Genomic DNA, 27663 nt, shown 5'->3' on the forward strand with positions numbered 1-27663 from the left:
TAAGGCAGCTTAACAGGGAATTTGAATCTATTATTTACAGTAGATTGTATTGCATGCAAATATCTTGAGGATTTTACCCAACGTTATAAGTTTGTCAATGTACTTCTATGTTCTTGTTCAGTCTTGTGCCTCTTCACAAGTAATAACTATGATTTAGTTTAAGCGGTGCTACATTATTAATGCTTTTGTCAGGAGTGGTAACAGATCACCATGTTCATTTCTCTCATACCCCTAAACAGGAAAAGTCTGACAGTTTTATTTTGCTTATTTATGAAATTGCACCGATCTCTGTCTATAGGCTTCTGCCTATTGTATCATCTACCTGTTTGTCAAACATTTTTCAAGAAAACATATTGATTTTAATTAACAGTTCATACACCTTAAATTTGAGTTGGAAGCTACTAATCTGCATAATTCCATACTTCACATTTATTTTTAAAGGGATAAATTTACTATTCTAAATATAATTTGAAAGCTCCACCCCATATTCAGGAAAATAAATTTAAAAAAACCCATTCTTTTCTGTCAGGAAGCAAAACTGTTTCATGGGCATGAGCTGCTTCAAAGTAAACAGCGCTGCCTGGATGCAAGGGCAGCTGGGGAGAGCGACTTTGGTTAAAAAGCGTTCCTGCAGCAAGCTTTGCCATTTGAACAGTCATGGCACAGACACAATAGACTCAAACTGCTACACAGCACCAGCATTGTGATCTCCTAGTTAGCGTCACTTAGTAGGCTCCTGAGATTAATTGGAACTGAGATTTGACAGCCTAAGACACATCACACGTCCAGGCACCAGCATTTCTGAAACTGCCCATCATCCACAGTGTCTGCCTTAAAGATTTCTCTTTTTTCCCTCATAAATTATTTTAGGCTCCTGAAAGTCCAGCCTCACTAGAATGCAAATCCTGCATCTGTTACTCTACATACAGATGTAGCTGTTCTTGATCATTGAGGGGCTCATGTACTTGTAACTGAATAACGCTGCCAACAGCACGCATTCTTATCTAATGATCCCTTCTTATATGATTAGGTTGACTTGAAACACATGCCTCCACGTGGCACGCTTCCCTTTTTTGTCATCATATTCATTCCTATGTAAACTGGAAGTACTTCAGGAAGTGCACTTACCTGGGAGCTGTTACTAAAATCTTATTCTCTGAAGCTGTATTTTCCAGAGGAGATATTAAAATACATTACATGCAATAGTATTTTAAAAACAATTATATTACCAAAGATATTTACCTCCCCCCCAAAAGTGAAACAACTTAAATTATGTCTACCTGCATCTTTGGAAGTTCTCAATTCAAACAGCAACAGTTCTTTTTGCTTCTCTTCTGCATCTTGTACGGCAGCAACAGACTCCTGTTAATAAACACAGAAATGATAGCAAGAAGTAGTGCCAAGTGTACCATATAAAACACAGACCATGATGCACGGCTTGCAGGATAAGTGTTGGTGGACTCAAGTCATTCCAGGCAGGGAATTACTGTGTAAAGGCAATGCGGGCACTGGTAGGATACACCTACATAGTGCCAAGGGTATGCAACATGCTGTCACAGCCTGGTTTGGCCCAGGCATTCAAACTAGTCCATGCTCAGAGTGCCAACTCTGAGTACACTGCAGGGATTAGACAGTGAATTTCAGCATGACAGCATCACCTAGACAATGTAGACATAGCCTACAGATACCAGCAACAGCTCTCCTAACATACAACTTGTGCAAAAATCTTCCTGGCAGGATTAAACACTTTCTAAATACCTACATTACCATGAAGAAAAATCACTACTCTTTCAAAGAGCCATTGTGGAAATGTGATGAAAAGCTTCAGGATTCCTGACCTTTTTCCTATTCACATAGGCAATAAGAAATATATATAAGTATTGACTACTGTTTGCACAATAAATACAAGTGCACAGGAATCATGAAGAGACAGAAGTGGTAATATATACACTTAATTACTGTAAACCACAGCTTATATACTGTAAGCCTCTGCATGATGCTGGTTTTGACATATATTCTAAAGGGTTAATTATTTAAACAATATTTTTATGTTATTCAGTCAGTAAATGAAACTATGCAGTACTACACTATGAAGCAGTTTAACAAAATCCTATTATCTATACTTACCACATCGTATTTCTCGTGTTGTGGCTCCAAAGCTGCACCACCATTTTTACAGTCATTGTAACAATGACGTTTTGATCTTCTTGACCTAGAAGGATATTTCCTCTCTCCGCAATTAAGAAAAAATAAAAAGAATTTAAAATGAATTTTCAGGAGTATAATAGGTTAGATTAGCTAATATAGGTTACAAAGATGCAATGGCACATCACATCATAAAAAAAATCTTGTATATGCAAATGAGATCAAATTTAGGTAGCAAAAGGAAATAAGGCTTTAAAGCTACCACTTTGAAAAATGCAAGGTTTCTGTAAAGGGAAATCCAGATAATAACAAAAATATGAAGAGCCAAATACGTCCTTATACCTCATTGTCTTAGGGGGGAAAAAAACCTCATGTATACTATTTTCTAAAATAAATAAATAAATAAATAAAATTCAGTAGTTAATACAGTTAAAAATATCAGTGCCAGGCAATATGCAGATCGGTAAATCAGCAGCATTCTAATGCAGAGTTTTTCCTTAGGACTACAGGGTAACCCTATGATTTACATTACAAAACCAACATACCTGTAACTTCAATAGTCTCAACAGGAAGTAGAGAGTCCATTGCACTGTAAGATTTCAGCAGTTCTTTCATTTCATCATCACAAGCTGCATCCAAAGCACTTTTCCCTGAACCATCCCTCTCACTGGGATTTGCTCCATGCTGTAGTAGAATCCTGACTGCCTATTATATATTATTATTATTATTATTATTATTATTATTATTATTATTATTATTATTATTATTATTATTATTATTTCTATTGTGATATTTTTTGTTGTGGACTTATAATACAATTATATGTGTTGTGTCTATCATAAATCACAAATAGGAAAGGTACAAATATGATACTCTAGAACCTGTTACACTTGCAATCCTAATTAAACAAGCAAGTTTAATTGGCTATTATCAACACAGACTTGCATCTTACAGTTCTGATTTTTCCATTAAAATACACAAATAATTCACAACTTGTCGTTAAACCTAACATCTTTATGGTATTGCTACAGAGAGCAATTACAAAACTTCATATATCTAAATTAAATGGAACTCGTCAATTGTATTCAGACCAAAGTGCAGAAAAGAAGTGGGTTTTTTTTTTAAGTATTTAATAGTGATTTTGGTTTTTGGTTACATGCACTGATTTTTTTTTTCCTAATTCCAAATCAGTTGCAAGTCTGTTTAATTGTAAAATGTGAAAATGAGATTAGTGGCGTCAATGGAATCATCTACCCCTTACAATTCAGATCATACAGAAGTGGTGACGAGGTCAGAGCTTGGATGGTAAAGAATTTTCATGCGTATGATTTCTCATCTTTAGCATTTCTTCATCTTTCTTAGTTCAGAATCTTCATCGGTTTTCCCCCACAATACTGAATAATAGCTTACATGTTTTCAAGAACCCTACTGATAGTTTGGCACCAGCCCTGTGAAATCATCCCTTTCATTTTATCTTTGCTCACAGAAAAGATAAACATGATGAAGTATCAGCTCTTCTGACAGGAATAGAAGTGGTATGTTTGAGCCAATCTGGCATCACCTTTTTAAGCTCAGTTCCCTGGAACTCACTGTGCCAAAACAATATCTTATTTATTTGTGTGCAGTTCTGAGCCCCACAATTTAAGAAGAATGTTAACGTCCTTGCATGCATCCAGAGGAGGGCAACAAAGCTGGTGACATGGCTGGAAGGTATGTCCTATGATGAGCGGCTGAGGACTTCGGGTTTGTCTAGTTTGGAGAAAAGGAGGCTGAGGGGCGACCTCACTGCTCTCTACAGCTTCCTGAGGAGGGGAAGGGGAGAGGGAGGTGCTGAGCTCTTCTCCCTGCGATCCAGTGATAGGACACCCGGGAATGGTTCAAAGCTGCGCCAGGGGAGGTTTAGACTGGACATTAGGAAGCATTTCTTTACTGGGACGGTGGTCAAACACTGAAACAGCCTTCCTAGAGAGGTGGTCGATGCCCCAAGCCTGTCAGTATTAAAGAGGCATTTGGACAACGCCCTTAATAACATGCTTTAACTTCTGGTCAGCCCTGAATTGGGCAAGTAGTTGGACTAGATGATCGTTGTAGGTCCCTTCCAACTGAAATAGTCTATTCTAGTCTATAGAACCACAGAATGGTTTGGGTTGGAAGGTACCAATTAATGAAAAAAATGGTTGATTTTTAAACAGCAGCTCTAGGGTTTTTTTTTCTTTAGAAAAAAGAAATTTTTCACAATGAGGGTGGCAAGGCACTGGAACAGGTTGCCCAGAGAAACTGTGGATTCCCCACCACTGGAAGTGTTCAAAGTCAGGTTGAACAGGGTTTTGGGCAAGCTGATCTAGTGAAAGATGTCCGTGCCCATGGCAGGGGGGTTGGACTAGATGATCAAATTGAGAATGCTCAATTTCAGTGTTATTTTTAAAAAGCCCAATACTTGCAAGAGAACCATGAGGAGCTTCTGAATTTTTCTGATTTGTCCACTGGACTGAAAAGTCGACTAACTGTACAATTTAAACTGTCACTATTGAAAAATATTTCTTTCTCTAATTTTATCACTTCAAAGAATATTTGTTTATTTCCTAAATGCAAATCTATACTAAAATTGTATTGATAACTTTGACTTTCCTTTTTAAACCAAGATTTTGCTTTGCTGACCCTCTACTGGGAATCAGGCTCAGGAAATCTAATGTAAAAGAAAAATGTACCTCCAAATAATTGCCAGAAACAGCATCATGTATTGGCAAAATACCATCCAGACTTCTGCTGTTAACATTAGCACCGGCTTTCAGTAATTCTAAGATTACTTCATTAAATCCCCCACTGGAAGCTTCATGAATTGCTGTCCAACCTAGTAAAAGCAAGATGACATGTACAGCATGCATCTGATTTGAAAAGATCCACACAGATCACTAGTTAGTGATTATACATTTTGCTGCATTTGCTGTACTATAAACAACGGACTACTCTCTTTAAGATAAATCTTAGACAAACAATCTTGTTGAAATGCCAACGTAAATTATTGCCCGTGTAATTCAGTTTACTTTAGAGAAATATATATCCAATGTTAAGCAGAAAAATATTGTTTACTCTCCTACTACACTACTAAAAATAATAAAAGAAACAAAACAATAGAGTAGAAAGACACTAAAACCTTTGAAGCATAATATTAGTACTCTGATTTCTAATCTCAGTGGCATTTTATAATATCAAGTCTGCCAGGCATCCAGAATAGAATACCATTCATTCTGAGACTATAAAACCAGAAATGCGTTATACATTTAGGTAGAAAAAAGAAAAAAATAATCTTGTCATCTGATTTTTGTCCTCACTTCCTAAGGAAATAAGATTTGTGTGAATGTGCTTCACACGTGTATATATTCATGTGCATAAGCATTAGTTCTCCTGCTGAACTTTCAAGTCCACTTTCCATATGTATCTCTGAAAATGTGCTCTTCGGCAGAGGAGCAAGACCCAATTAATGACGCTGCTGAGAAAAAGACTGCATTAGTTCCATGCTGAGACACAAAATCCAGGGATTCACTGATTGTGCTTGCACTTGTTGAATGACTTCCTTTCCTCCTCACAATTATATCATAAATCAAGAATACATAATTCTATTAAAATTGCACAAATTATATAAAACCATATATAAATTATATAAAATCGAATCATAAAACAAGACCATAAGAGAATAATTTTCAAACCTGCATAGTCCTGTTCATTGACACAAATTCCAGACGATATTAGAGTTTTCACCAAAGACAAATCTCCCCTCCTAGCAGCAATATGGAGCCGAGTTTCCCCTTTTGCATTTCTCTTCTTATTTATCTTTCTCCCAGCTCTTTTATTACAGGTACCATGTAAAATTACAGCTTCTTTTCCGGTAGACAGGGATGATTCTAAACACATATTGGGTGTTCATTAGGAACCATAAAAAATGCTTCATTATAAGCAAAGAATGAAGCTTCATAACTCATTTAAATTAATGTAAATGTGTGCAATACTGTTGCCTTAATTATTCAATAACATTAATTGACTACATCGAAAGGTTAGAAGATACTGTGTAACAGCTCAGATGTCAACTAGACCCTATGCAAAAGAATTTACAGTTCAAATCTAGATGACTTAACAAGGGTACAATGAATTAGGGATCAACAAGGTTGAAGTTTTATACTGTACAGAGGTAGGGAGTATGTTACGTTTCTCCATGGACTGCTTTCAAGTTATCAGGCATGCCTGCTAAATATGTAAAGTACACACATAAAGGTATTTAAGAAACTACTTAAAAGTGAAGACTTAACCATGACCTCTTTTCAACTCCTAATTCTGTATCAGGGAAGAGATAAGTTTCTGCATAATGTATTTTTACAGCTGTGACGAGAAAAAGTCCTGTAGACTGATTACAAATCTTTGATTAATGTCTAGTGACATAGCTGAACTGCCTTTTAATTAAACCTATGCAGGATTGGACCCATAATTGTAAATAAACTTGATTTAATCCTTCTCTTATTGGCTCGCAAAGCAAACAACATCCGTTTTAAATTTTATCATGTGATCGTCAGACAGGTCCTAATTCTGAGGCTTCAGGTAACAGACATATCAAATCCTAAGAGATACAAAGAAAAAAACAGATTAAAAAAAGTGCTGACTCTCCATATAGAGTAAGGACAACCCCCTCCCCAAAACTGCTACCAAAAGACAGGGTGTATAAATCTTCAAAAGCTCTACCATGCATGTTAGCATTTTTTTAACTCCTGTTCCTGCTGTTATAATATGGTGCTATCAGATTTTTTTAAAAGTTCACTGTATTCTTTCTCTGATTTCTTGAAAATCTGTAATTTGTCCAAAAAAAAGAAAGTGTAAACTTTTAAACAAGCATTTTGCAACTCTTATCCATGTTTTTTTTAATTATTCCTATGAACAATTAGGTGCGGCATCCCAAGCATTTCCTCTTCTCATCAGACAAGCTGTCTTCTCAAATATTTTCAGTTATCAGTATCCATTGCTATCAAACATCTTCCATGATTTGACAGCTGCCTTTCTTCAGGCTCCTCCTGCCTTCTGGAAAATCTGCTTTTCCAAGGTTTCCTTTAAGGTAAACTACTGAGCTTGTCATCCAAGACTGTTTGGAAGTACGTGAGTCATACTGCAACTATATTAAAGACAGACATACAGTACGGATATATCCATACTAATTTTAAACTAGCTTGTTCAGGCACTGCTGCAGCCAGACTATGGCAGCATAGAGGTCACTGTAGGCTATTCTAACCCATCAGAAAGCATTCAGGTGGCCCTCTTTGCACTGCGGAGTGCTTGGCCCACACTGTATTGGCAACCAGAAGAGCTAAAGAGTTTCTTTTTTAAATGAAAGCTGAGATTCCAGAGCACACAGAAGGGTCATGTTATTGAAATACTCCTCCAATCTGAGACCTACTTTTCTGTAAGATAATGTATTGTGTTTTGTCTAAAAGCTTCTGTGTCTGAACTCCCAAAGCAATCATCTGCTTTCTGGTTCTTCCCTTTGATTCATGGGAGAATGTCCTAGGGACTCTTCAGAGATGTAGGAGAAAAAAAAAAAGGCGCACAACAGCCCATTAAGCTAATGACCCTTAGCAATATTGGCTGCAAGTGAACAGAAATAATTGCAAAGTTTTCCAGTCAAGTTGTCATGCACAACAGTTTTCTTCATGGTTGTTAGGAAACATTTGCAAAAGCATAATGAGACATTGGTACGTGAATCACAAAATACAGGTTCTCCATGGAATGCATTGCCAGGTGGGTCATGAGCAGGAAAGATCAAGAACTTGGCAAATACAAAATCCAGTCAGCACACGTACAAAGGTAAAACGGAGAGATTACAGTAACCAGCAATCAGACTAGATTAGGCGGCCATACCTCAACAACTTCAAGGGTATGCTCCTTCAAAAAGACATTTGAATATTTCAACATTGGTCTATGAGTAATTCTTTCCACAGATTGAACTATAAGAAAAGAAGCAAGCTGTTTGTACCTTCTTTCTGTATAAGCAGAATAGGAAAGCTGAGAGCCTAGTAAGTGACTGACTGTAGATGAAAGTGACACTGTGCCATTTAGGAAGAAAAGATTTTTATTCAAGAATAGAATAATCTAAGGAAGACCACTGGGACACAGGAACAATCAGATGAGATACAAAAGCCAGTTAATGAAGAAAAGGCATAAGACAGCAAAAAGTTTGAAAACCCCACAAGTCAGAAAACATTATCCCATCTTCCACTTTTTTCTGCTGCAATTGGAATGCCATTGTCCCAGTCTCCAAAGCTATAAATGCCTTCAACTGTATGAAGGGCTATACTTTCTCGCATCACCTCTCAAACAGCAACATTCTCCTGGGATGAAGGAAATAATTAAATTTTAGCTGAATAAAATATTACTGGAAGAATCTCTTTTGGGGGAAAAAAGTAATCTATGAAATGCTATTCCAGAGGAGACAAAAATGTAAGATGCATGTTTGGAATAAAGTTTTTTTTAAATCATAATTGTCTATATAGGTAAAAAATATAGAGGAAAAAAATCCAAGAATGTATTAATGCACATAGACCTTATTATAAAGATTGAGCAGGCATATAGGAGCTACAAAAAAGAACAACTGTAGGGAAAGGAATAATTTCTATGTTCAGTGTTTATTCTTCCAATAATTATCAGTGGATGATGACATGTATCAGATATGCCATGGATTTTTTTTCCAGAATGAAGTAAAAAGACATTCCTACAACAGCAGGAACCAATTCGGAGTATGAAAGCTAAGTATTGACACTGCCAAATAATGGCGAGCAGTAAGTAACAAGAAGCACCTACTGCTTTCCTTCTCCCTTCAACTTCCAAAACAAAACACAAGCTTGCAGTCCAGAATTCAAGAGAGCAGGAACTTAAGATGGGTTGAAAACTAGCAACGACCTGAGACAGGAAGAAGAAACAGTATTCTGTACAGCTGAAGGCAGAAGAGGACAAGAAGACTGACTATCAAAGAGAAAAGGATCAGCAGGAACTTCACATAGTTTTCTGGATGTTTTTTGTCATGTGTTACAGGACATTATAGAGATTGGCTGGTGACTCCTTAATTCAACTTGTAAGACTAGTTAGCATCCAGACAAAGTCCCCAAAGGCAAGGAGGGTAGTAAGCAAACAACAAAAAGAGGTAACCAAATGAGTATGTTGATAGTATGTGTGCAGATGTATTTGTCCATATTGTGTGTGTGTGTGTGTACGAGCGGGCGTCTATATTTGTTATACGTATTATTTTAAGTATACACACTGTTATGCATGGTGGTTTTAAAAGCATTTAATGGATGTAGGTGCATGCATCCCATTGATTTTCAAAATATATGCGATATACTTAATGCTAGCATTCATTTACATCCCACCCAAAGGCAATCAAAGTTTGACCAAAAGACCCCAGCAATACATAACTGCAGTCCCAGGAAGAAACTAAAATTTTTTGCTGCACTCACTTGGAAAAAATAAATCAAATGTTATATCCACACACAAACACAAATACATTCACATATATTTCTATAAACTTGTATCTATAAAAAACACCTTTTCCTATGTATGTAAGCATAGATTTACACTGACACAGTAGTTATTTGAAAGGGAAAGTTTCACAGAGCTGGAAACAATTATAAATAAAAAACAGTTTGAAGAAAAAATGTCAGCAGAAAAATATGAATAATAGCTAGGAAGTATTTCACAACATATCCCAAACTCAAGATGAAAAGCTGCACCGATTCAAACACTAACCTGGCTTAGGAAGGGAATTAGAGAGCAACAGTAAATGAGAAATGAAAAAATGGGAACTCAATGGTAGCAAATATAAATAAGGAGTTGAAGGAAACTGCTGTGGAAAACAAAAGAATACAGGGAGATAGTCACAGACAGCTGAGGTCCTAAGAAGGCACTATTTTAAAATCTATCAAAACCAGAAAAAATAATTCCCAAACCCTTACTAAAGAGAAATGACAGAATTGTCTAAGATAATCAGAAAAGAAAAATACTCTATTCTGTATCAAGGCAAAGCTACACAAGAAATTCCTACCATCTAATGACACAGTTCTTTTCATTTCAACAGAAGTTAAGGAGAATGCCAAATGACAGGATAAACATTTTCGAATCAGCGGTCCAGGTATATTATATTTAAAAATTTTAAGAGAGGAGGGATCCCATCTGAACTACAGGTTTTGGTTTTTTAGTAGGTCTTGAGTGCTATGGTTCTCTGGTTCAGAAAGAACCAAAGTACACAAGATGACTGCCAGCTTTACAAAAAAGGAAGTAAATGAAAATACTTGGGGGTAATGATGAGTAATCAGTTGGACCAGGGCTCCAGCTGATGATGGTAAGGCTACAAGATAAATGTACATCTTAGACATGCGATGAAACTGATAAACAGAAAGCTGTATGTGCAGGCAGAAGAGCATGTAACTACTGGGGGACGCTAGATACTTATCCTCATATAAGCAGGTTTGCTTCTATACTACAGCTAAAACCAAATGTACCAGCACAATCAGAGCCTATGCTGATTTGTGCCTGATGAGGATATAGTCTAAAATATAAGTGGATAGATGTGTGCCAAATATATGAAAAGCCACGTTTTCTTTGATCTGTGATAATGTAAAATAGTTAACTGAGGACCAATTTAGTATTATTTTAAACTATCACTTATGTAACATCGTTAACATGGATGTAACACGAGGATCAATTTAATGTTATTTTAAGGTCTCTATTATGATCCTGCATTCCCTCAACCACAATGCTGAAAGACTGATGAATGTAACATAAACAAAACAGAGTAAGTACGTGCATTCTGTAAAGCGGAATACAGAAGTTCTGGAAATATTTCAAGTATTTGGAACTCACATGCTACAAGTATTTGCTCAACATGCTACATAAATTTTTCCAAACTTTCCCTCATGTATTACAAAAAGCCTTCTTTGCGTATGTCAGGAAAAATATTCCACTGTTTTTATAAAATATAATTAATTTTTCACCTGATTTCTTGGATGTTTGCTGTTCTGATCCTTGACTGAATTGTAACTGATTAGATGAAAGCTTGTTTTTGCTGCTACTGGAATAAGAGGCTGATTTTTGCCTTGTCTCCTGAGGGTCTAATCTTACTCTTTTAGCTTGGACTTCTTCTGTTTCAGTAAACTGTGAAAGCACATTGGTCTTTGCATTTCCTTCTCCATTTTTTTCAGTGCCTTCTGTTCCACTTACTTCAGCAAACACTCCTTCATCTGTTGGTTTAACAGAAGAACTTAATAGTATTTATGGCATAATACTCAGTAATTTCAGAAAATATAACTGATATTAAAATGAATGTCAAAATCACCACCTAGTCTAGATTAAAAAAAACCTGCAGTAACTCACTCAATTTTTGAAAATACATTAACATAATAAATCCTTTATCCACTATTCACTGTATGTTAATGTACTGAGATTGAATCCAAAACAATTCAAAGATTCTTTTGTGAAAATATGACCTTTATTGATTCTGAGGTATTAAAAAAACATACGGCACTTAAGAATTTAATTCTAATTATTTTAATGACCATTTCGGTCATATTTTGGTAAATACAATGGGGACTTCAATATAAAACAGCCCGCAAAAATACAAAGAAAAAATTACTAGCTAGTTAATCTGGCATGGTGGACTGTACCACAACACATTCCGTGTCTCTGCTATTTATTTATGGCAAAATATATTCTCTGGAGACCAACAGCTGGGGTTTTTTTAGAAAATACACAGAATGCTTACAACAAACTCATAAAACAATTATTTTCAAACAAAACATGGCACCTGTTTTCCGTAAGGTTTCTTTCTGCATATTTTCCACAATCTGAAATGAACAAGGAGACTTGTTGTCTGCATCAACACGAAAATGCAAATCTGCTTTTGAGTTGGTCTCCTGAAGATCCTCTCTCTTTTGTCTTATTTGAAGTGTGTACTTTTCATGGAGTTGTAACACTACAGGCTCAATCTCTAAACTACCAGCGTTTTCAGTTTCGATCTGACATCCTTCAACACTTTCTTCTGCATTAAGCAGGATCTTCCCTCCTTTCTCTGGCTGTGGAGCCTTTTGTTCAATGGTGCTTAGTACACCACTTGTAGAATTACAAGGACTTCCAGAAACACCTTCTCCATTAGTAGCTGCTAAAAGCTCATGTGCTAGCAGTGTTTCTGCATTTGCTTGAAGTGTCTGTTCAGTGCAGCTGGTTCCATCTTCAGATATATTAGTACAAATGTTTTGCACCTCATTTACAATAGTCTGTCGCAAAGTGTCTGTGCTGTTTGAATCCCTAAGATTTGCACACACTGGTTCCGACTCATCTGCCTGTAAGGAAATCAGTTCAAACAAAGGCAAAAAGAGTTTTAAACCTAGAGCTGATCCATTAATTTTGTTTCCATCAACATCAGATTAACTTGATTTGTCAAGTTTTGCAAAGAAATAATTTGTTGTGAAGGTATTCTCATATTGGTATTTAGATTCCTGTCACTCAAACTACTACTAGTAGTAGGGAAACATGTTTTCTGTAATTTAACTCTTCCTTGGTTTGTAAGTGGACCTAAACATGAAGTCCATCTAACATGAGATATTATTTCTCAATAGTTTTACTCTTAGCTGTAGCCTCTGCTATAAGAATAGCAGGCCTATTTGTCTTTTTTGAACTTGCATTATTTTTCATTTGGTTTTCTGCCTTCAGAATCCTGAAGAACTTTATTTTTTGTGTATTTCACCAAATTTGTTTTTCTGCTTTGCTCATTTCTAGCAAAACTTCCTTTGATGCTTTAGTATTATCATGTTGAACTGTGCCATCTGCATTTAATTCTAACTACAAAACAGGCCATATACTTAATTTCCTTTTCTGATAAATTGCTTTATTATATACTAAAAGAAAACTGTGCTATTATAAAATTAACTAATTTCCTCTGCCTGTGCAGCTTTTTAAGACAGCAGGACAAAGAAATTAAGGAACTAAGAAATATGTGGATAAAAGTGTAAAAATTAATGGGTGAAACCCAATGATAAATATTACTGAAGTGCTTTACACTTTATCTCTGAAAATCGAGCTGGTTTTGAATTAATGCTCTGCCTTTAAAGAATTAAAACTACATTGCTTCTGTCATCATATACCAGAGCAACAGTTTCACATTTCTGGCAAACCTGTCTGCAATGATTCTAGGAACTTATAAAGACAGGGAAGTAACACAGCAAAAGCACACAGAGTTAATTCATGGCAATCTCACAACAAAACTGCTCCAAAGGCCAATGACTAACTAGAATTATCCTGTTGATTACTTCATATCTGGAGATAGAACCAGAACACAAACATCACAACAACTCACATAACTACTGAACTCATCAGTTACACAGCCAAGTAATAGGTTTTCCCAATTAAATATTTACAACACCTTCTACTTGCAGAATATCCTTCATCAATCAACTAATGTTTCAAAGTATAATCTAAAACTATACACCATGGATGCTGTTATAGCATAACATTTCTAAGGACACCGTAGACTGAGCTACTGTGAGAACAAGGACAGTTATCATAATGACATAAAACTTCAGGAAGCAAGAATAAAGTGCCTGTGCACACTGCAGCATATGATTCAGATATTACCAGTTATCATTGTTCAAAGGGGACAGAACGAGAGGAGGAGAGTACAGCTTTTAATGCCAAAAGCTGTTGTGCTATATGCAAACAAACTATGACTCAAGTGACTGATCATCGTGTCTTGTCCATGTGAGGCACTAGCTCCCACATCTTACCGAGGTCTCGTAACGTAACCGTGCAACCCCTGTGCAACACAGTGGCTCCCTAACCCTCTCCTGTCGAAACCCAACACAACCTACTACACAGAGGCAAGAAGCAGCTCTCCTACTGCTACAAGCCAGGCAACATCTTGCAGTTTCAGTCAGGCTTCTGCAAGTACAAAGAGGCACTGGTGTACTGTGCTTGTTGTAAATTACCTCTGCAGCACTTGCAAAAACTCAGCAAGAGTCACTGTCCATAAGAGGCAGCTGTCTGCCTTTGTCTTGCATCTTCATGAGGCTGCAGCTTATCCCAAGCACCAGTAAGGATCAGCAACTGCTTGCCAAAGAACTGGCATAACATTGAATGTCACCCTGTTTCAGGCCCGGCTGGGGATGAAGCATTTAAGTACATTATGTGCTGGTTTTGAGACACATTTCAGAAACAGTCATCTGCTTTAGTTTACTGAAGACTACGAGCAAGCCCCTAACAGTTCAGCATCAAATTAACATCAGGATTCTCTGTAAAGATGTACCTGGTGCAGGTTTGTAAACTCTATGCTTTGAGTATTTAACATATTCTTTGAATCATCTCCACCTGAAATGAAAATTAAAGACAGAAAGAAACCAGAATTGAAAAGAGACCATGATTCTTTACTTTACGTATATACCATCTTGTGTTCACAATCTTGTGTGTAACAGTATTTACCACAATTAGGTATTCAGAAAAATTATCAAGCCATAAGGGTTTTATTAGAATCTAAAACACATCAATATATAAAATATATATTAAAATCTTGGAGTCTGATCTTTGTTGCAGATGGCATCCTGTACAAACCAGGACAGGTGAGAGTAAAGTATGACATTATGCGTCCCAATTTTTTTGAAGATTAGTGACCTGAGCAATTCTTTTTGAAACTTAGAGGAGCTACTACATCTCCCTAACTTCTAACAGGCTTCCCTGATCCTCAAGAGACTTTTCTGAAGCCAGTGATGGTGGGATGATAGCCTAGCTTACATCTTTCCCTGTATAGCATATTTGGGCAGGGAAAGGGATGGAGTAGCTAAAGCCAAGGCATTGGTGCAAAAATAGGCAGGGATATTCCCCAGCACCAATTCAGCGCCTTCCTGGTGCTTTGCTTTAGCTTTCCAGCTACCCTCTGTGCATAAAAAGAGTATACCAGCTACCAAGATCTTACTCTAGATATCAATACACTTACTTAATCCATGCAACTCTATGCATCTACTTCTGGCCAATATGTTCTTAAACCTAGACTAGCCACACCATAGTGAAAAAAATCTAGCTCATCACTCTTTGTTATTTTGTACTGCAACATGAACCCCAACTGCAGCCTTAAGATTTACCCAACAACCCACACTGGAACGAGCCTTAAATTTAACAGGCATTTCACAGAATGGCAACTCTTTCTCCACCACTTCAGGGAATCTAGCATGCCAGATATTAACCCTAACCTTATGATCACTGTTAGTCCACTGGATCCTGACAGTCTTAGTCCTAAATTAAGCCCAATGGCCCAGCTATTGAGCACTGATAAAGCCAAACTCTAATCCAAGCCATAGTTTTGAATGTATTTTTAGCCCACCAATCTTTGTAAAGGTCAGAATATCTAGATGACTTTTGGTGGCTGCAGCCCTAACCTCTGATCATGGGACCTCCCACATACAGCAGTCCCTGTCAGCTAATCTGTTACAGTAACATTAACCTTGTTTCCACTCATGTTTGAAGCCTGTAACTCCTGACTACTGCTACCGCCCTGACTCTAAACTTATAGAATACCAGAATCATAGAACGGTTTGCGTTGGAAGGGACCTTTAAAGGTCATCTAGTCCATCCCCCCTGCAATGGGCAGGGACATCTTCAACTAGAGCATGTTGCTCAGAGACCCGTCCAACCTGATCTTGAATGTTTCCAGGGATGGGGCATCTACCAGCTCTCTGGGCAACCTGTTCCACTGTTTCACCACCCTCATCATAAAAAATATCTTCCTTATATCTAGTCTGAATCTACCCACTTTTAGTTTAAAACCATTACCCTTTGTCCTATTGCAACAGACCCTACTAAAAAGCCTGTCCCACCTTTCTTATAAGCCCCCTTGAAATATGGAAAGGCCGCAATAAGGTCTCACCGCAGCCTTCTCTTCTCCAGGCTGAACAACCCCAACTCTCTCAGCCTGTCCTCATAGCAGAGGTGTTCCAACTCTCTGATCATTTTTGTGGCCCTCCTCTGGACCTGCCTCAACAGGTCCATGTCCTTCCTGTGCTGAGGGCCCCAGAGCTGGACGCAGTGCTCCAGGTGGGGTCTCACCAGAGCAGAGTAGAGGGGCAGAATCACCTCCCTCGACCTGCTGGCCACGCTGCTTTTGATGCAGCCCAGGATACAGTTGGCTTTCTGGGCTGCGAGTGCACATTGTCGGCTCATGTCCAGCTTTTCATCCACCAGTACCCCCAAGTCCTTCTCCGCAGGGCTGCTCTCAGTTTCTTCATCCCCCAGCCTGTGTTGATACCGGGGGTTCCCCTGACCCAGGTGCAGGACCTTGCACTTGGCCTTGTTGAACCTCATGAGGTTCACATGGGCCCACTTCTCAAGCTTGCCCACATCCCTCTGAATGGCATCCTGTCCCTCAGGCGTGTCAGCCACACCACTCAGCTTGGTGTTGCCTGCAAAGTTGCTGAGGGTGCACTTGATCCCACTGTCTATGTCATTGATGAAGATATTAAACAGTACTGGTCCCAGTATGGAATCCTGAGGACACTACTCATCACTCATCTCCATCTGGACATTGAGCCGTTGACCACTACTCTCTGGATGCGAGCATCCAGCCAATTCCTCATCCACCAACCAGTCCATCCATCAAATCCATCTCCCTCCAATTTAGAGAGACGGATGTTGTGGGGGACCATGTCAAAGGCCTTACAGAAGTCCAGATAGATGACATCCATAGCTCTTCCCGTGTCCACTGATGTAGTCACTCCGTCACAGAAGGCCAAGGTCAGGCATAGTTGGTCAGGCAAGACTTGCCCTTGGTGAAGCCACACTGATTGTCTCGAATCACCTTCCTGTCCTCCATGTGCTTTAGCTTAGCTTCTGGGAGGATCTGTTCCATGATCTTCCCAGGCACAGAGGTGAGGCTGACAGGTCAGTAGCTCCCAGGGTTCTCCTTTCTATACTTTTTAAAAATGGGTGGAATATGTCACTTGTTTCAGTCACCAGGGACTTCACCTCACTGCTATGACTTTTCAAATATCACAGAGAGTGGCTTGGTGACTACATGAGCCAATTCCTTCAGGACTCTGCGATGCATCTCGTCAGGTCCCACAGGCTTATGTATGTTCAGGTTCCTCAGGTGGTTGCAAATCCGATCTTCACTTACAGTGGGAGGGAGTTCATTCCCCTAGTCCTTGTCTTGTGGTCCATCCACTTGAGAGGTGTGGGAAGAGAGACTGCTGGTGAAGACTGAGGCAAAAAAGTTGTTGAGTACCTCAGCCTTCCCCTCGTCCACTGTTTGCCAGTCGTGTTCATTGGGGGGGGGGGGTACACTTTCTTTGACCTGCCTTTTCTAGCTGACATACCTATAGCAGCCCTTCTTATTATTCTTTGCGTCCCTTGCCAAGTTCAGCTGCAGTTGTGGCCTTGGCCTTCATCATAAATTTCTTCCTTATATCTAGTCTGAATCTCTTTTAGTTTAAAACCATTACCCCTTGTCCCATTGCAACAGGCCCTGCTAAAAAGTTTGTCCTCATCTTTCTTATAAGGCCCCTTTAAGTACGGAAAGGCTGCAATAAGGTCCCTAGCTCTAAGCCATACCTCAACCATCAGCAAGTCCAGTCATGGCCCATCTTACATTTAGGTAGGCAACAACTATTGTGCTTCACATCTTCATTTCAAATTTAGAGGTAGCTCCAGCCCAAGAAAAAGCTGGACATCATTATCTTTTATACTTTGCCAATGTACAGCAACTGTGCTGGATAAGGAGTGCTCCCTGGTACTCAGGCATCAGACAGTGAGGCCCATGGAATTACTAGCAGTAATTAAGGAAATATAGTGCAATAGAAGTTCTGAATTTCTCCATTTAGTGGTGATGATATGTCAGAATAATTCTCTCCTACCTGATACTGAACCTCTTCTGGATTTTGCTACATAGCTTTTAAGCAGTTTCCTCATAGACGGGTCAGAAGCTTCTTCTAACGCACACCTTCCCATCTCATTTTTTAATAAGGGATCAGCTCCATACCAAAGTAATAACTCTGCCATCTAGAAAAGTAAGTTTTTCAGATTGTTTCTTTTCTGACAGTATTTTCCATACTCCTTCCTTATACAGGCTTCTCTCTCAGGTACTCAACAACATGAGCAACTAAAACCAAATCTAAGGTCTATGACAAATAATCCCTCTCTGTTCTAATTAATATACCCCAAGTATTCCCCTAGATGTATCATTATCCTATAGTCTTATTATTTTCATTTTTATAAATTCATTCCAGTTATTAACCTGATGCCATTAAGCCAAGGTCTCCCAAAATACAGGGTAGGATTCATCCCCCCACAGCTCTTAATTGGTGGAAAATAACAGTTGATTTTCGGGTATGGGTCAGGGTATCTATTTAGGATATCTATCTACTTCAGGAGAAAATAAATTGCACTCTAGGTGGTCTGTTGCGACTCTTGTGACTGCAAAGGGAAGCTTTGACAGCTATTTCAGATGTACAACATACATCTGGTGAAATGAAACCCACTCAGATGGTCTTACCAACACCATGATTTCTGTACAAATATTAAATTTGATTCTGTTGTTACTCAAGAAATTATCACTTTAGCAAAATGTTCCATACCTTTGCAGAATGCTTTTTTAAGCCATTGGAAATCTACAATCTGACGATTTCCTTTCTGTGGGTAACCCTGCAATCTTATTCCAGCACTAGTGTGGTTTTACTTGTACCTCTGCCTTTCTCTCTTCAGCCTGTGTTATCATTTCAGACTGAGCTTGACTCACATCCTTCACCCATGCATTTAAAGTCCCTCATTACTTCTAACCAGATTTCTACCGAGAAAATTGCTAGTGAAGTTTTATCAATTCATACTTTCTCCTAACAACAGAGCAAATAAAAAAGGGTTTGATCCACAGCAAAAACCCTCTTGGGTTTCACAAGTTGTCCCAAATCTATGGATTTTTTCAACAAGTAATGTTGAGAACTCTTCTTCCTTGGTGAGATCTTTAGCTACACATCACATTTGTATGCTCTCCCCCTTCACTGTACTATTAGGAAGTCTTTCACATACTTACCATTTTTCTGAAATAAGAAATTAAAGTTGCCATATTGCAGGTGCATAAAGGGATAAAGCAGTCAAAAGGTGTGTTTCCGATCTACAATAATAACTTCCCACAGAGAAGGTAACTTTGAAAGAAACAGCTCCAAATATCATGTTACCAAAAGTCACGTTACTGAATCACTATCACTATTGTGTTGCTAGTCAGAAGCAACACAAATTAAGACTGACAGACCACTGCAGTAATACAACTATACTGCTCCTGAGTAAATACAGCACCACCATGTAGTACCATTCCCTGTGGATATACCAGCTCACCTAACTTTAACACAGCTCTGTGTTGAATGATGTTGGTGTGCCCCAAGTGACCTGGCAGAGATCAGTGTTCTTCTAATATCATTCAAGTTGCTGACCCTAAACATTACTTGCGGAGATGCAGAGTCCTTCATGCATAACCATGGACACGGTGTCTTAGGTACTTTCACAGAACTCAGCAGTATTTCATGAACCCACAAAAGTCTGTGATCCACAAGCTGAAAATCAAGCTTGGGGCTCTCAAGTTTCAGAGAAAATTATTAACCAAAAGCCCACCCTTCCTCTTTGCTTCAGGGAGACTTGGGGAGAAACAGATTAAGTCTTATCTCAGTTATGAACCAGAAAGAGAGGAAATGTTTAGGGACAAAAATTATTACACCCCACAAAAAATTTTAAAAATCTTGGAAATGAATAAATATTAGCCATTGTATGTGCACTTCTAGAGAAAGAAACAGCAAGTAGGTAAAAGGGAGATGCAGAACTCTGACACAAATCTGGGCCACCCTAGGAACATGCAGAAACAGACAGGTGGAGGCAACCACTGCCAGACTGAAAGAGGATCCACAATTCAGACAGAGGCTTACGAAACCACAGCATTTGTCAATAAACCTTATAATTAATTCACATTGACTATTCAGTTGACTTTCTGTTTAAGATCATACAAAATATAAAGCCATGTCTTCATAATTCTCCACGCTATGTGTTAATACACAAAAAATGTATGTGCATGGCTGTGGTTGCACACCAAACATGCACATTTACTAAATCATGAAAAAAGTCATTAAATCTCCAGAAGACTGCTCAGGTCATAGATTATTCTACAAGGTGATTATAAAATAAGCGAAAAAAGTAGTATTAAACAGTAGCAATCTATTCCTCAGTACTTCAGCCATTGTCCCAAACAGTTAGAAAAACAATCAATTTCTGCTTTTGGACAAATCTTGTAACGCATGGAATGGTTTGAACTGAAATTGGGCAGAAAGGACTTGCAAGCTCCTGAATTTACCCATAATCCGAAAAGATCAAACACAGGTAAAAAAAATTATGTGAACTTCAGGACCCAACAACAATCATTTCTATTCCTAAAGCGTAATTTGTGTTCAATTTGCAATATACCTTATAATGGCCTTCTTTAACTGCATCTTGCAAAGGTGTTATTTGTTCATTTCCTCTAGCATTAACATCAGCTCCTGCTTTCAAAAGCTCATTTGCTATCCTATAAGAGCCTTCCACACTTGCTCTATGTAGTGCAGTCCAGCCTATGAAAACGAAAAACCCATATTTCACATTTGGGTGAAATAACTTATAAAAAATTTATGTCAGTTTTAGGTTGTCTATTTGATAAATATTTCAGAAAGTATACTGAAAAGGTGAACACTGATGCATTTTACAATAAGTTGTATGAAGAAATGTTTATGAAAAAGTCACAAGGGTTGGGAGATCTCATTCTTTTGTCAAAATTTGGACTTACTGAAGAAAGAGGTGTTGCTCTAACAATATTAGTTTTAGATTTGGTAGTTCTGTTATGAAAGAAGAAAATAAAAATTATACCAGCCACATCTTAGTAATTTCTCCTGCATAAAACGTATATGCTATTTTAAGAAGAGGATGATTTTTCATGACACTCTTTTATTTACATAGCCATGCTGAAGAGGGTAAGTAAGAAAGAAGAGACAAAGGAAAGACCCGGAGTCTTTATTGTGAAACAAAAATGGTTTTTAAGACTACCCAAGAACGTTTTGAGTTTGCAAAGAAAGCAATGAAAAATCCTTACTAAAATCCCATATCCGTTCCCAGCTATATGGAATAAACCAAGATATGAGCTTCATGACCCACAGAACAATTCTACTCCATGAAGGAGGTACTGAGGAAAAATCAAAGATGGAATGTAAGTCTTTGAACTGGGTTTAGCATAGCCTTGCATCAGCTCCTTAAACATTCATTATGTGACAGTTGTTTTTTGTAGGGTGAGAAAAGTAAGGGAAAAAGACAGAGGATCTTCCACTTCATATCTTCCAGCTCTCAAACCAGCATGCCCTCCAGAAGACCATTTTGATGGATAGCCTTACTCTTCAACCATCTCCCATTATCAGAAGGTTGTCTAGGGCTAATTCACATATTAAATATGTGAATTAAGATGTGAATTAGGTTTATTAAGAGTGTTCTGCTCCCATTAAGAAAAATTATTTTAATTTCATTGGAAAGAGAAACTCTTGAGGCTCTCTTATACACCAACCAACCCAGAATATTGTATATTTATACAGAATTGGGTTTATTATGGGCACAGGATGTTGCATCAGGTTGTCCAAAAATCTTGTGCTATTAAGCTTTGTTCCTGAATGCTTGAAACTATACTAAGTTTTAACTACTTTGCCTGATGTTGACAGTGCTTCAAGATGAATGGTTTTTAACAGTATTATCTGTAAAACATTTAACTTGCATTTTATAGAGCCTATTTCATTAAGAAATTCTAGTAACTCCATATTCTGGAGCAAAAGCTTGAAATCTGCTAAGGGGAGGATAAAAAAGGTTCACTTAGGGGAAAGTACCTATTTCTCCCTCAGTAAAAAGTATCCTCTATACTAATAACCCCCTGAAAAACTGAACCTGCAACATGTTCAATTGATAATCATTAGAGTTTAGCAACATGATTGTCCAAGGACACTGCGCATGCTTCAGACTAAGGAGAAACACAAGTTTCTTTGCAACGCTTTTTCAGCTCCCTCAAGGCGCTGTGAATCAAGATTCAAACTGAGAGCACAGCCAGTACCTCCACCATGCCATCCATATCCTGTGTGCTGATGACCAGGAAATAAAAAGGAGGAAAAAAAAAAAAAACTACACAAAAGAACCCAAGAACTCAGTAAGGTACTGAAGCAGAGTACTGTGGCACGGGAGTAAGGAAAAATACTAGGCTAAGACATGGATAATCACTGGTGGAGGGCTTTAAAGGAAGAGAAAAGGCACAGAGGCAGAATATAATAATCAGAACAATTACTCCAAAAAAGAGTGAGATGAAAGCGCATTTCAAAATGGCACAGGTGTGGCAACTCCACCTGTTTCTGATTACACTCCCTTCACTAAAAAAGAAAGAAGTAGGGACAGGTCAGCCTCTCATCTCTTCAAGGAGTTCAACTAAAACACATTTTGTGCAGTTGTGCTCCTTTTGCAGAGAGAAATAGCAGCCAGAGTCTGGGGGATGAAGAAACAGTGGCCTGACAAAACATGCAAAGGTAGAAAAAGGAAGCAGCTGCAGCCAAAAACTAGAACCCATGCACTTTAGTATGCTTGACCACAGAGGGCTGCAGCTGAACCCACACTATCGTTTCTCTGTTGTCAGCAGGTGGCTCTGAAACCCAACAAAATATTTTCTTATCTACCTCTAGCACAAGTTAACACACACTGCAAATCAACTCTGTTAGCTCAAATGCCAGAGTCCTATGCTGTAACAGTCCGAAATTTGCTGCTGACCTAATCCATCTCTCAATATATTCCAGAAGACAGAGAATTTCTACCTTAATTTTGGTCTGTTATATGCCTGCTTTATGCAATAGCCTTTAACCGCAGAACACATTTTTTTTGTTCTCACAGAACAGTTGCGAAATCCTAGCCACTGCACAGGATGGAAACACTCTAAGAATAAATCAAAGTTTTCTACCAAATGAGCCAGCCATCTGTGAAACCATTTTCTCTTTTGTTATGGAAGTTTGTCAGAATGTAATGCATGAGACAGGGAACTGCAAAATAAGGAACAACAGTCTTACATTTGAAACAATCGATACTTTAGGGTGTGGCAATGTCATTGACACAGAGTATCACACATGAAGCTGGATAAGGTGAATTGCTTCAATCAAAATGTTCACAGCTGGCCACTATTTGTCATTCTTCTTTTTTGGTGCCCAGGATGAAGTAAAAATGCAAAACACCAAGCACTCACAACTTTACAAAATCAAAGCAGTGCTAAATTATGAAGCTACAACTTCCTTTAACATGCAAGGGGCAAAATCAGAGTCCCTGAAATATTAAACTGGAAAACCTAAATCTTGGTGTCTCAAGCTGGACACTGAAATGGACCAAAAAAAAATCTTTAAAAAACATTATGTTGATTATTTAATTAAGAGATTGTTTTGTGATAAGCATGCACAGGATTGATGAATTAAGGCTAAGTAAACTTAATTGCAGTACTGTAATGTTTTAAGTGCTTACTTTTTCCGCAAAATTTTCTTTTTTAATCTACTTTTATACATCGGCCTATATATTTTCTCATGAACAATTACCAAGTTAAAACAATAAAAATTTAATAACCTACTGACTAGTCACAAACCTACAGTTTTGTCCACTGCACAAACTCATAATATGCACTTTTATTAGCTATAGGTAGATACTTGCTTTGAAAATAGTATTTTAATACAATTGCAACTTACCAGCATAATCCTGAACATTGACATTTCCACCAGCTTTTATTATGTTACGCACAAGGTCTACATCTTGATGAGCAACAGCTCTGTGCAGTAAGGTCTCACCATAAATATTCATCCTGCTGATTGTTGAAAGTGAAATGGGGCAAACGCGATTTACAGAATTCCTACCAAAGGCCTCTCGTCCTGAAAAATAATGTGAAAGACCAGATGAACAGAAAATATCTTTCCTCTCTTACTTTGGCTTCACTTTGCATTACAGTTAGTAAATAAGCTTTCTGGAGAAAAAAATGCTCATGCTATCTAGTAGAAATTAATATCTCAAAAAACACACTACCAATAATACTACTATTCAATAAAAGATGCCATACCGAATTCCATAACAAAACTCCAACGAAATTCAACACACAGGAATATGCCTTTGTAAAAGTGTGTTAAGTTTAGACTTTTTCCTTTTTAGTGACATTTTTGCAAAGTGCTTTATTCCCCACTGGATGATAAAACTGCTATTCTAGGTTGCAATTCATTACAAAACAAGCATTTCAATAGCTAGTCAGTTATTCAATAATTTCTCTTTTCTTAAAAGTCAAATTTATCAGCAGTTCTTTTGTACTCATTTATGTTTTAAAACCTCTGCTTCATGAGCAAGGAGTATCTACACTAGGATAGTGACTGAGATTAGCTCCCTCAGATTACTTTTCCCCATTACTTCACAACCAGCTCAGCCATTTCTGCAATGAATGAAAGGTGAGCAGTTGCTTCCTAAATGTAAAAGATACTATTTTTAATTTTTAGTTTATTGTTTTACAAAACAAATGCTATCTCCCATTATGTACTCATTACAGTTTTCAGCTTGGATGAAATCATTTCCAGTACATAGATGAGCTGTTCTGTACGACAGCAGCAGTGCCATCCCAGCATCCCCTCATACAGTGGAGAAGAGCATGCTGGTTACTGCCTAAAAAACAGGGAGGGAAGAAAAAAGGGAGGAAAGAAAGGACAGGAGGATTGCCTGCATGAAAGCACAATGCATGGCCTAGGCCATTAATTGATCTACTAATGAAAAACCTTGGGACAGCAGGCTATATACACTGCTCCTCTCCACAAGCTGTAGCAGATGTGGCTCACTGGCCTTAGAACTCCGCCTGGGTGCCAGAAATAGACATTTTAGGTATGACCTTAAAACACATAGTTCTCCTAGAGCTGTAGCTCACAAAGCCTGATGTCTCCGCTATTTTGTGCATGGTGATATACTGTAAGCTCAGACTAATTCCCAGCCTTCTTAAATTCTTGACTCTATGTAGATTTTTAGAATCTAACAGATATGGGTTTACCCTGGACCTTCCCTCAGCTGAACACATGGACAGTCCCTCTCCTCTACCTGTCCAGCCTTGCAAGATCTTAATCATTTAAGATACTGCAGGCCCTAATCAAAGCTGGCCTAAGCTAGCCAAGCAGTTCAGGAGGGATTAAACTGCACAGACATACACAGAACAAGGCACCGGTTTATGTTACGCTTAACCCAATTTAACTTGTTACTTCAAGAGGACCTATTTCCTGTCACTTCTACCGTGCCTTCCCTAGCACCTTCCTTCTGTCTGACCTTGTGCGAAACAAGTGATGCTTGCTGATCCAAACCAGAACTTTTCATGGGGCTATTTTTTCAGTGAATTACCAAACTAAGATGACTCATAGACTCTTGGTTATTAGATCTGATGCAAAAGGGAGGTAAACTTGCTAGATTGGATGAACACGAAGCTACCTCTATAGGCAGCGCAACTCTTTCTGCAGAAATCATGCTAAAAAAACAACAGCTTGGTTTTTGAGTGGAAACTAGTAAGTCAATTTAAAATAAATGAGCAGTTAGTCATACAACTGTAAATCTCATAAAAACGGTGCTTCCACTGGGAATAACTAAAACCCTGCAAAAGAGAAAGTTTGTTAATTGGAGGTAGAATTATTCATATTTTCTAAGATCTATGATGTAGTCGTTAGAGTTCAAATACTTCCAAACTTCATAAGCTGTTTAAATGATTGCAGGTGCACAGATAAATCCAGACTGAGTGGGCTTAAACAAAAAAGAAAACTTCTTAAGATCCCAATCTTAAAGATGCTGGAGTGAGCACTGAAGTGAGGAAACTCTGTGTTCTCCTACACACTTCCTCTGCGAGGCAAAGAATTTCTCTGCATGCATCTTCAAAGGATGAAAAACAGCAATCTTTCTCTCTGACAAAGCACACTGCAAGGAAAAATACTTCAAAGAGTGCTCCATGACTGTGGTAGTGAAGGCCCTATAATGCTATATTTAAAACAGACAGGATAACAACAGCAGGCATTCAAGACAGAATGAACTGTTTTGTATAGGTCAATTCTTGGGGATGGCACCACCCTCAGAATGATGTTGCAAACAGAATACTAGATTATAGAAGGATATACAAACGTATATCAGGATCTACATTTTCACTCTGCACAAAAACATTTTTCTTCTGCTCTTCAGAATACACCATAATTTTTTCATATATAACACTGTGATAAAAATTGCATCCTGAAAAAACTCTCATGAGTCTTAAGCAGTTTATGCAAACAAGTCAACTGTTAGGTTGCTAATATGTAGGTTTAAACAAGTGAGGGAAATTATCAATAATTTTAATTATTGAAATGAATGTTTATACCATCTTTTTAAAAGAAATCCATGCCACAATACATTGGAAAGGTTACGAATTATATTTGATTCACTATAGTTGTTCAAATAAAAAAATAATCTGTATGATAAACATCAGAGAATATCTTACTCAGTTTGTTTTCAGTTCTCTTGCTCCTTCTTCTCTGCTTAGCTTTTCCATCCTCATTCAGATTTATTTCTTGGCATATGTTGGTTTCTAGATCCTGCTTGTCTTTAGAAGTAGATTTCTGAATTTTACTGACAAGAGATTTGCTTAGAATCAATAAAATATTCCTTCTCTATATAAATCGATGTTTATAGTAGTGCTAAGAATGTGAATACATTTGATTTTAAAAGGAAGTCTGTAATAGCATGCATGTATATAGGCTAACTTAGGTAGTACTGAATAAAGAGTAAATCAGGAGAGAAACTAACTTCCAAATCTTTAAATAAAAAGTAAAACATTTACCTTTTGATCATTTAAAGTCATTCACATGAAGAATGAGTACCCTGTATGCATTGTATTTGTTACATTAATTTAAAAAAAGAATTTAAGAATATTATGCATGATTTTGTCATACTCAAAATCCTTAGCTTTGTTTCTTGTTGTACTGCCACTGTGACACATCCTCTGCTGAGTCTCTTCTAGTATTTGGCAATGACTGGAAACATGATCTCTGCCGTTTCTTGATGTTGTTTGGGCTATTTCTGCACGTGCTGCCGCCTCCACTGAATGTGAACTTCCCTCACCAGTTTGCTTTTCACTAGACGAGGCACCCCAGTAATCTGAAATTACTTCTTTCTCTCTCTGCTGATCACCCACGGGCTGTCACAAAAAAAAAAAATATTACAAACAACTGGTAAGCATGCAGTTAAAAGGGCTGTATATCTAAGAGCTCCAAGAACATCATCTTATATGTTTGCTCACAGATAATGGAGGGCTTGCTTAAGTGAATAACTGGAATTCCACAGATACGAGAGACAGAGGTTGCCATAAAGAGGCACTCCTAAAGTAGTATGCCGCACCATATGCCCCTGGAAGAATTAGCC

The 27663-nt window shown here is 37.9% G+C and overlaps 1 protein-coding gene across 2 annotated transcripts in view; it reads right to left on the minus strand.

Moving 5' to 3' along the window:
- ANKRD31 (ankyrin repeat domain 31) overlaps nucleotides 1–27663 on the minus strand; it is a 70810-nt gene that overhangs the window by 22900 nt on the left and 20247 nt on the right. The window contains exons 9-22 of one of the 2 annotated variants that reach the window (XM_087742565.1): nucleotides 27195–27439; nucleotides 26744–26871; nucleotides 23958–24137; nucleotides 20650–20792; nucleotides 18063–18207; nucleotides 14471–14532; nucleotides 13599–13610; nucleotides 11978–12512; nucleotides 11169–11414; nucleotides 5853–6047; nucleotides 4854–4996; nucleotides 2691–2850; nucleotides 2128–2231; nucleotides 1281–1359 (exon numbers count right to left, since the gene is read on the minus strand). In XM_087742565.1, coding sequence (XP_087598691.1) covers nucleotides 1281–1359; nucleotides 2128–2231; nucleotides 2691–2850; nucleotides 4854–4996; nucleotides 5853–6047; nucleotides 11169–11414; nucleotides 11978–12512; nucleotides 13599–13610; nucleotides 14471–14532; nucleotides 18063–18207; nucleotides 20650–20792; nucleotides 23958–24137; nucleotides 26744–26871; nucleotides 27195–27439 — 2377 coding nt within the window. Of the gene's footprint in view, nucleotides 1–1280; nucleotides 1363–2127; nucleotides 2232–2686; nucleotides 2851–4853; nucleotides 5031–5852; nucleotides 6048–11168; nucleotides 11415–11977; nucleotides 12513–13598; nucleotides 13611–14470; nucleotides 14533–18062; nucleotides 18208–20649; nucleotides 20793–23957; nucleotides 24138–26743; nucleotides 26875–27194; nucleotides 27440–27663 lie in introns of both variants that reach the window. The other variant, XM_087742566.1, reaches the window with a different exon arrangement.

Source organism: Nipponia nippon, unplaced genomic scaffold, assembly GCF_047370975.1.
Source record: "Nipponia nippon isolate SJK-2023a ecotype South Korea unplaced genomic scaffold, ASM4737097v1 scaffold_8, whole genome shotgun sequence".
Classification (NCBI taxonomy): Eukaryota; Metazoa; Chordata; class Aves; order Pelecaniformes; family Threskiornithidae; genus Nipponia; species Nipponia nippon.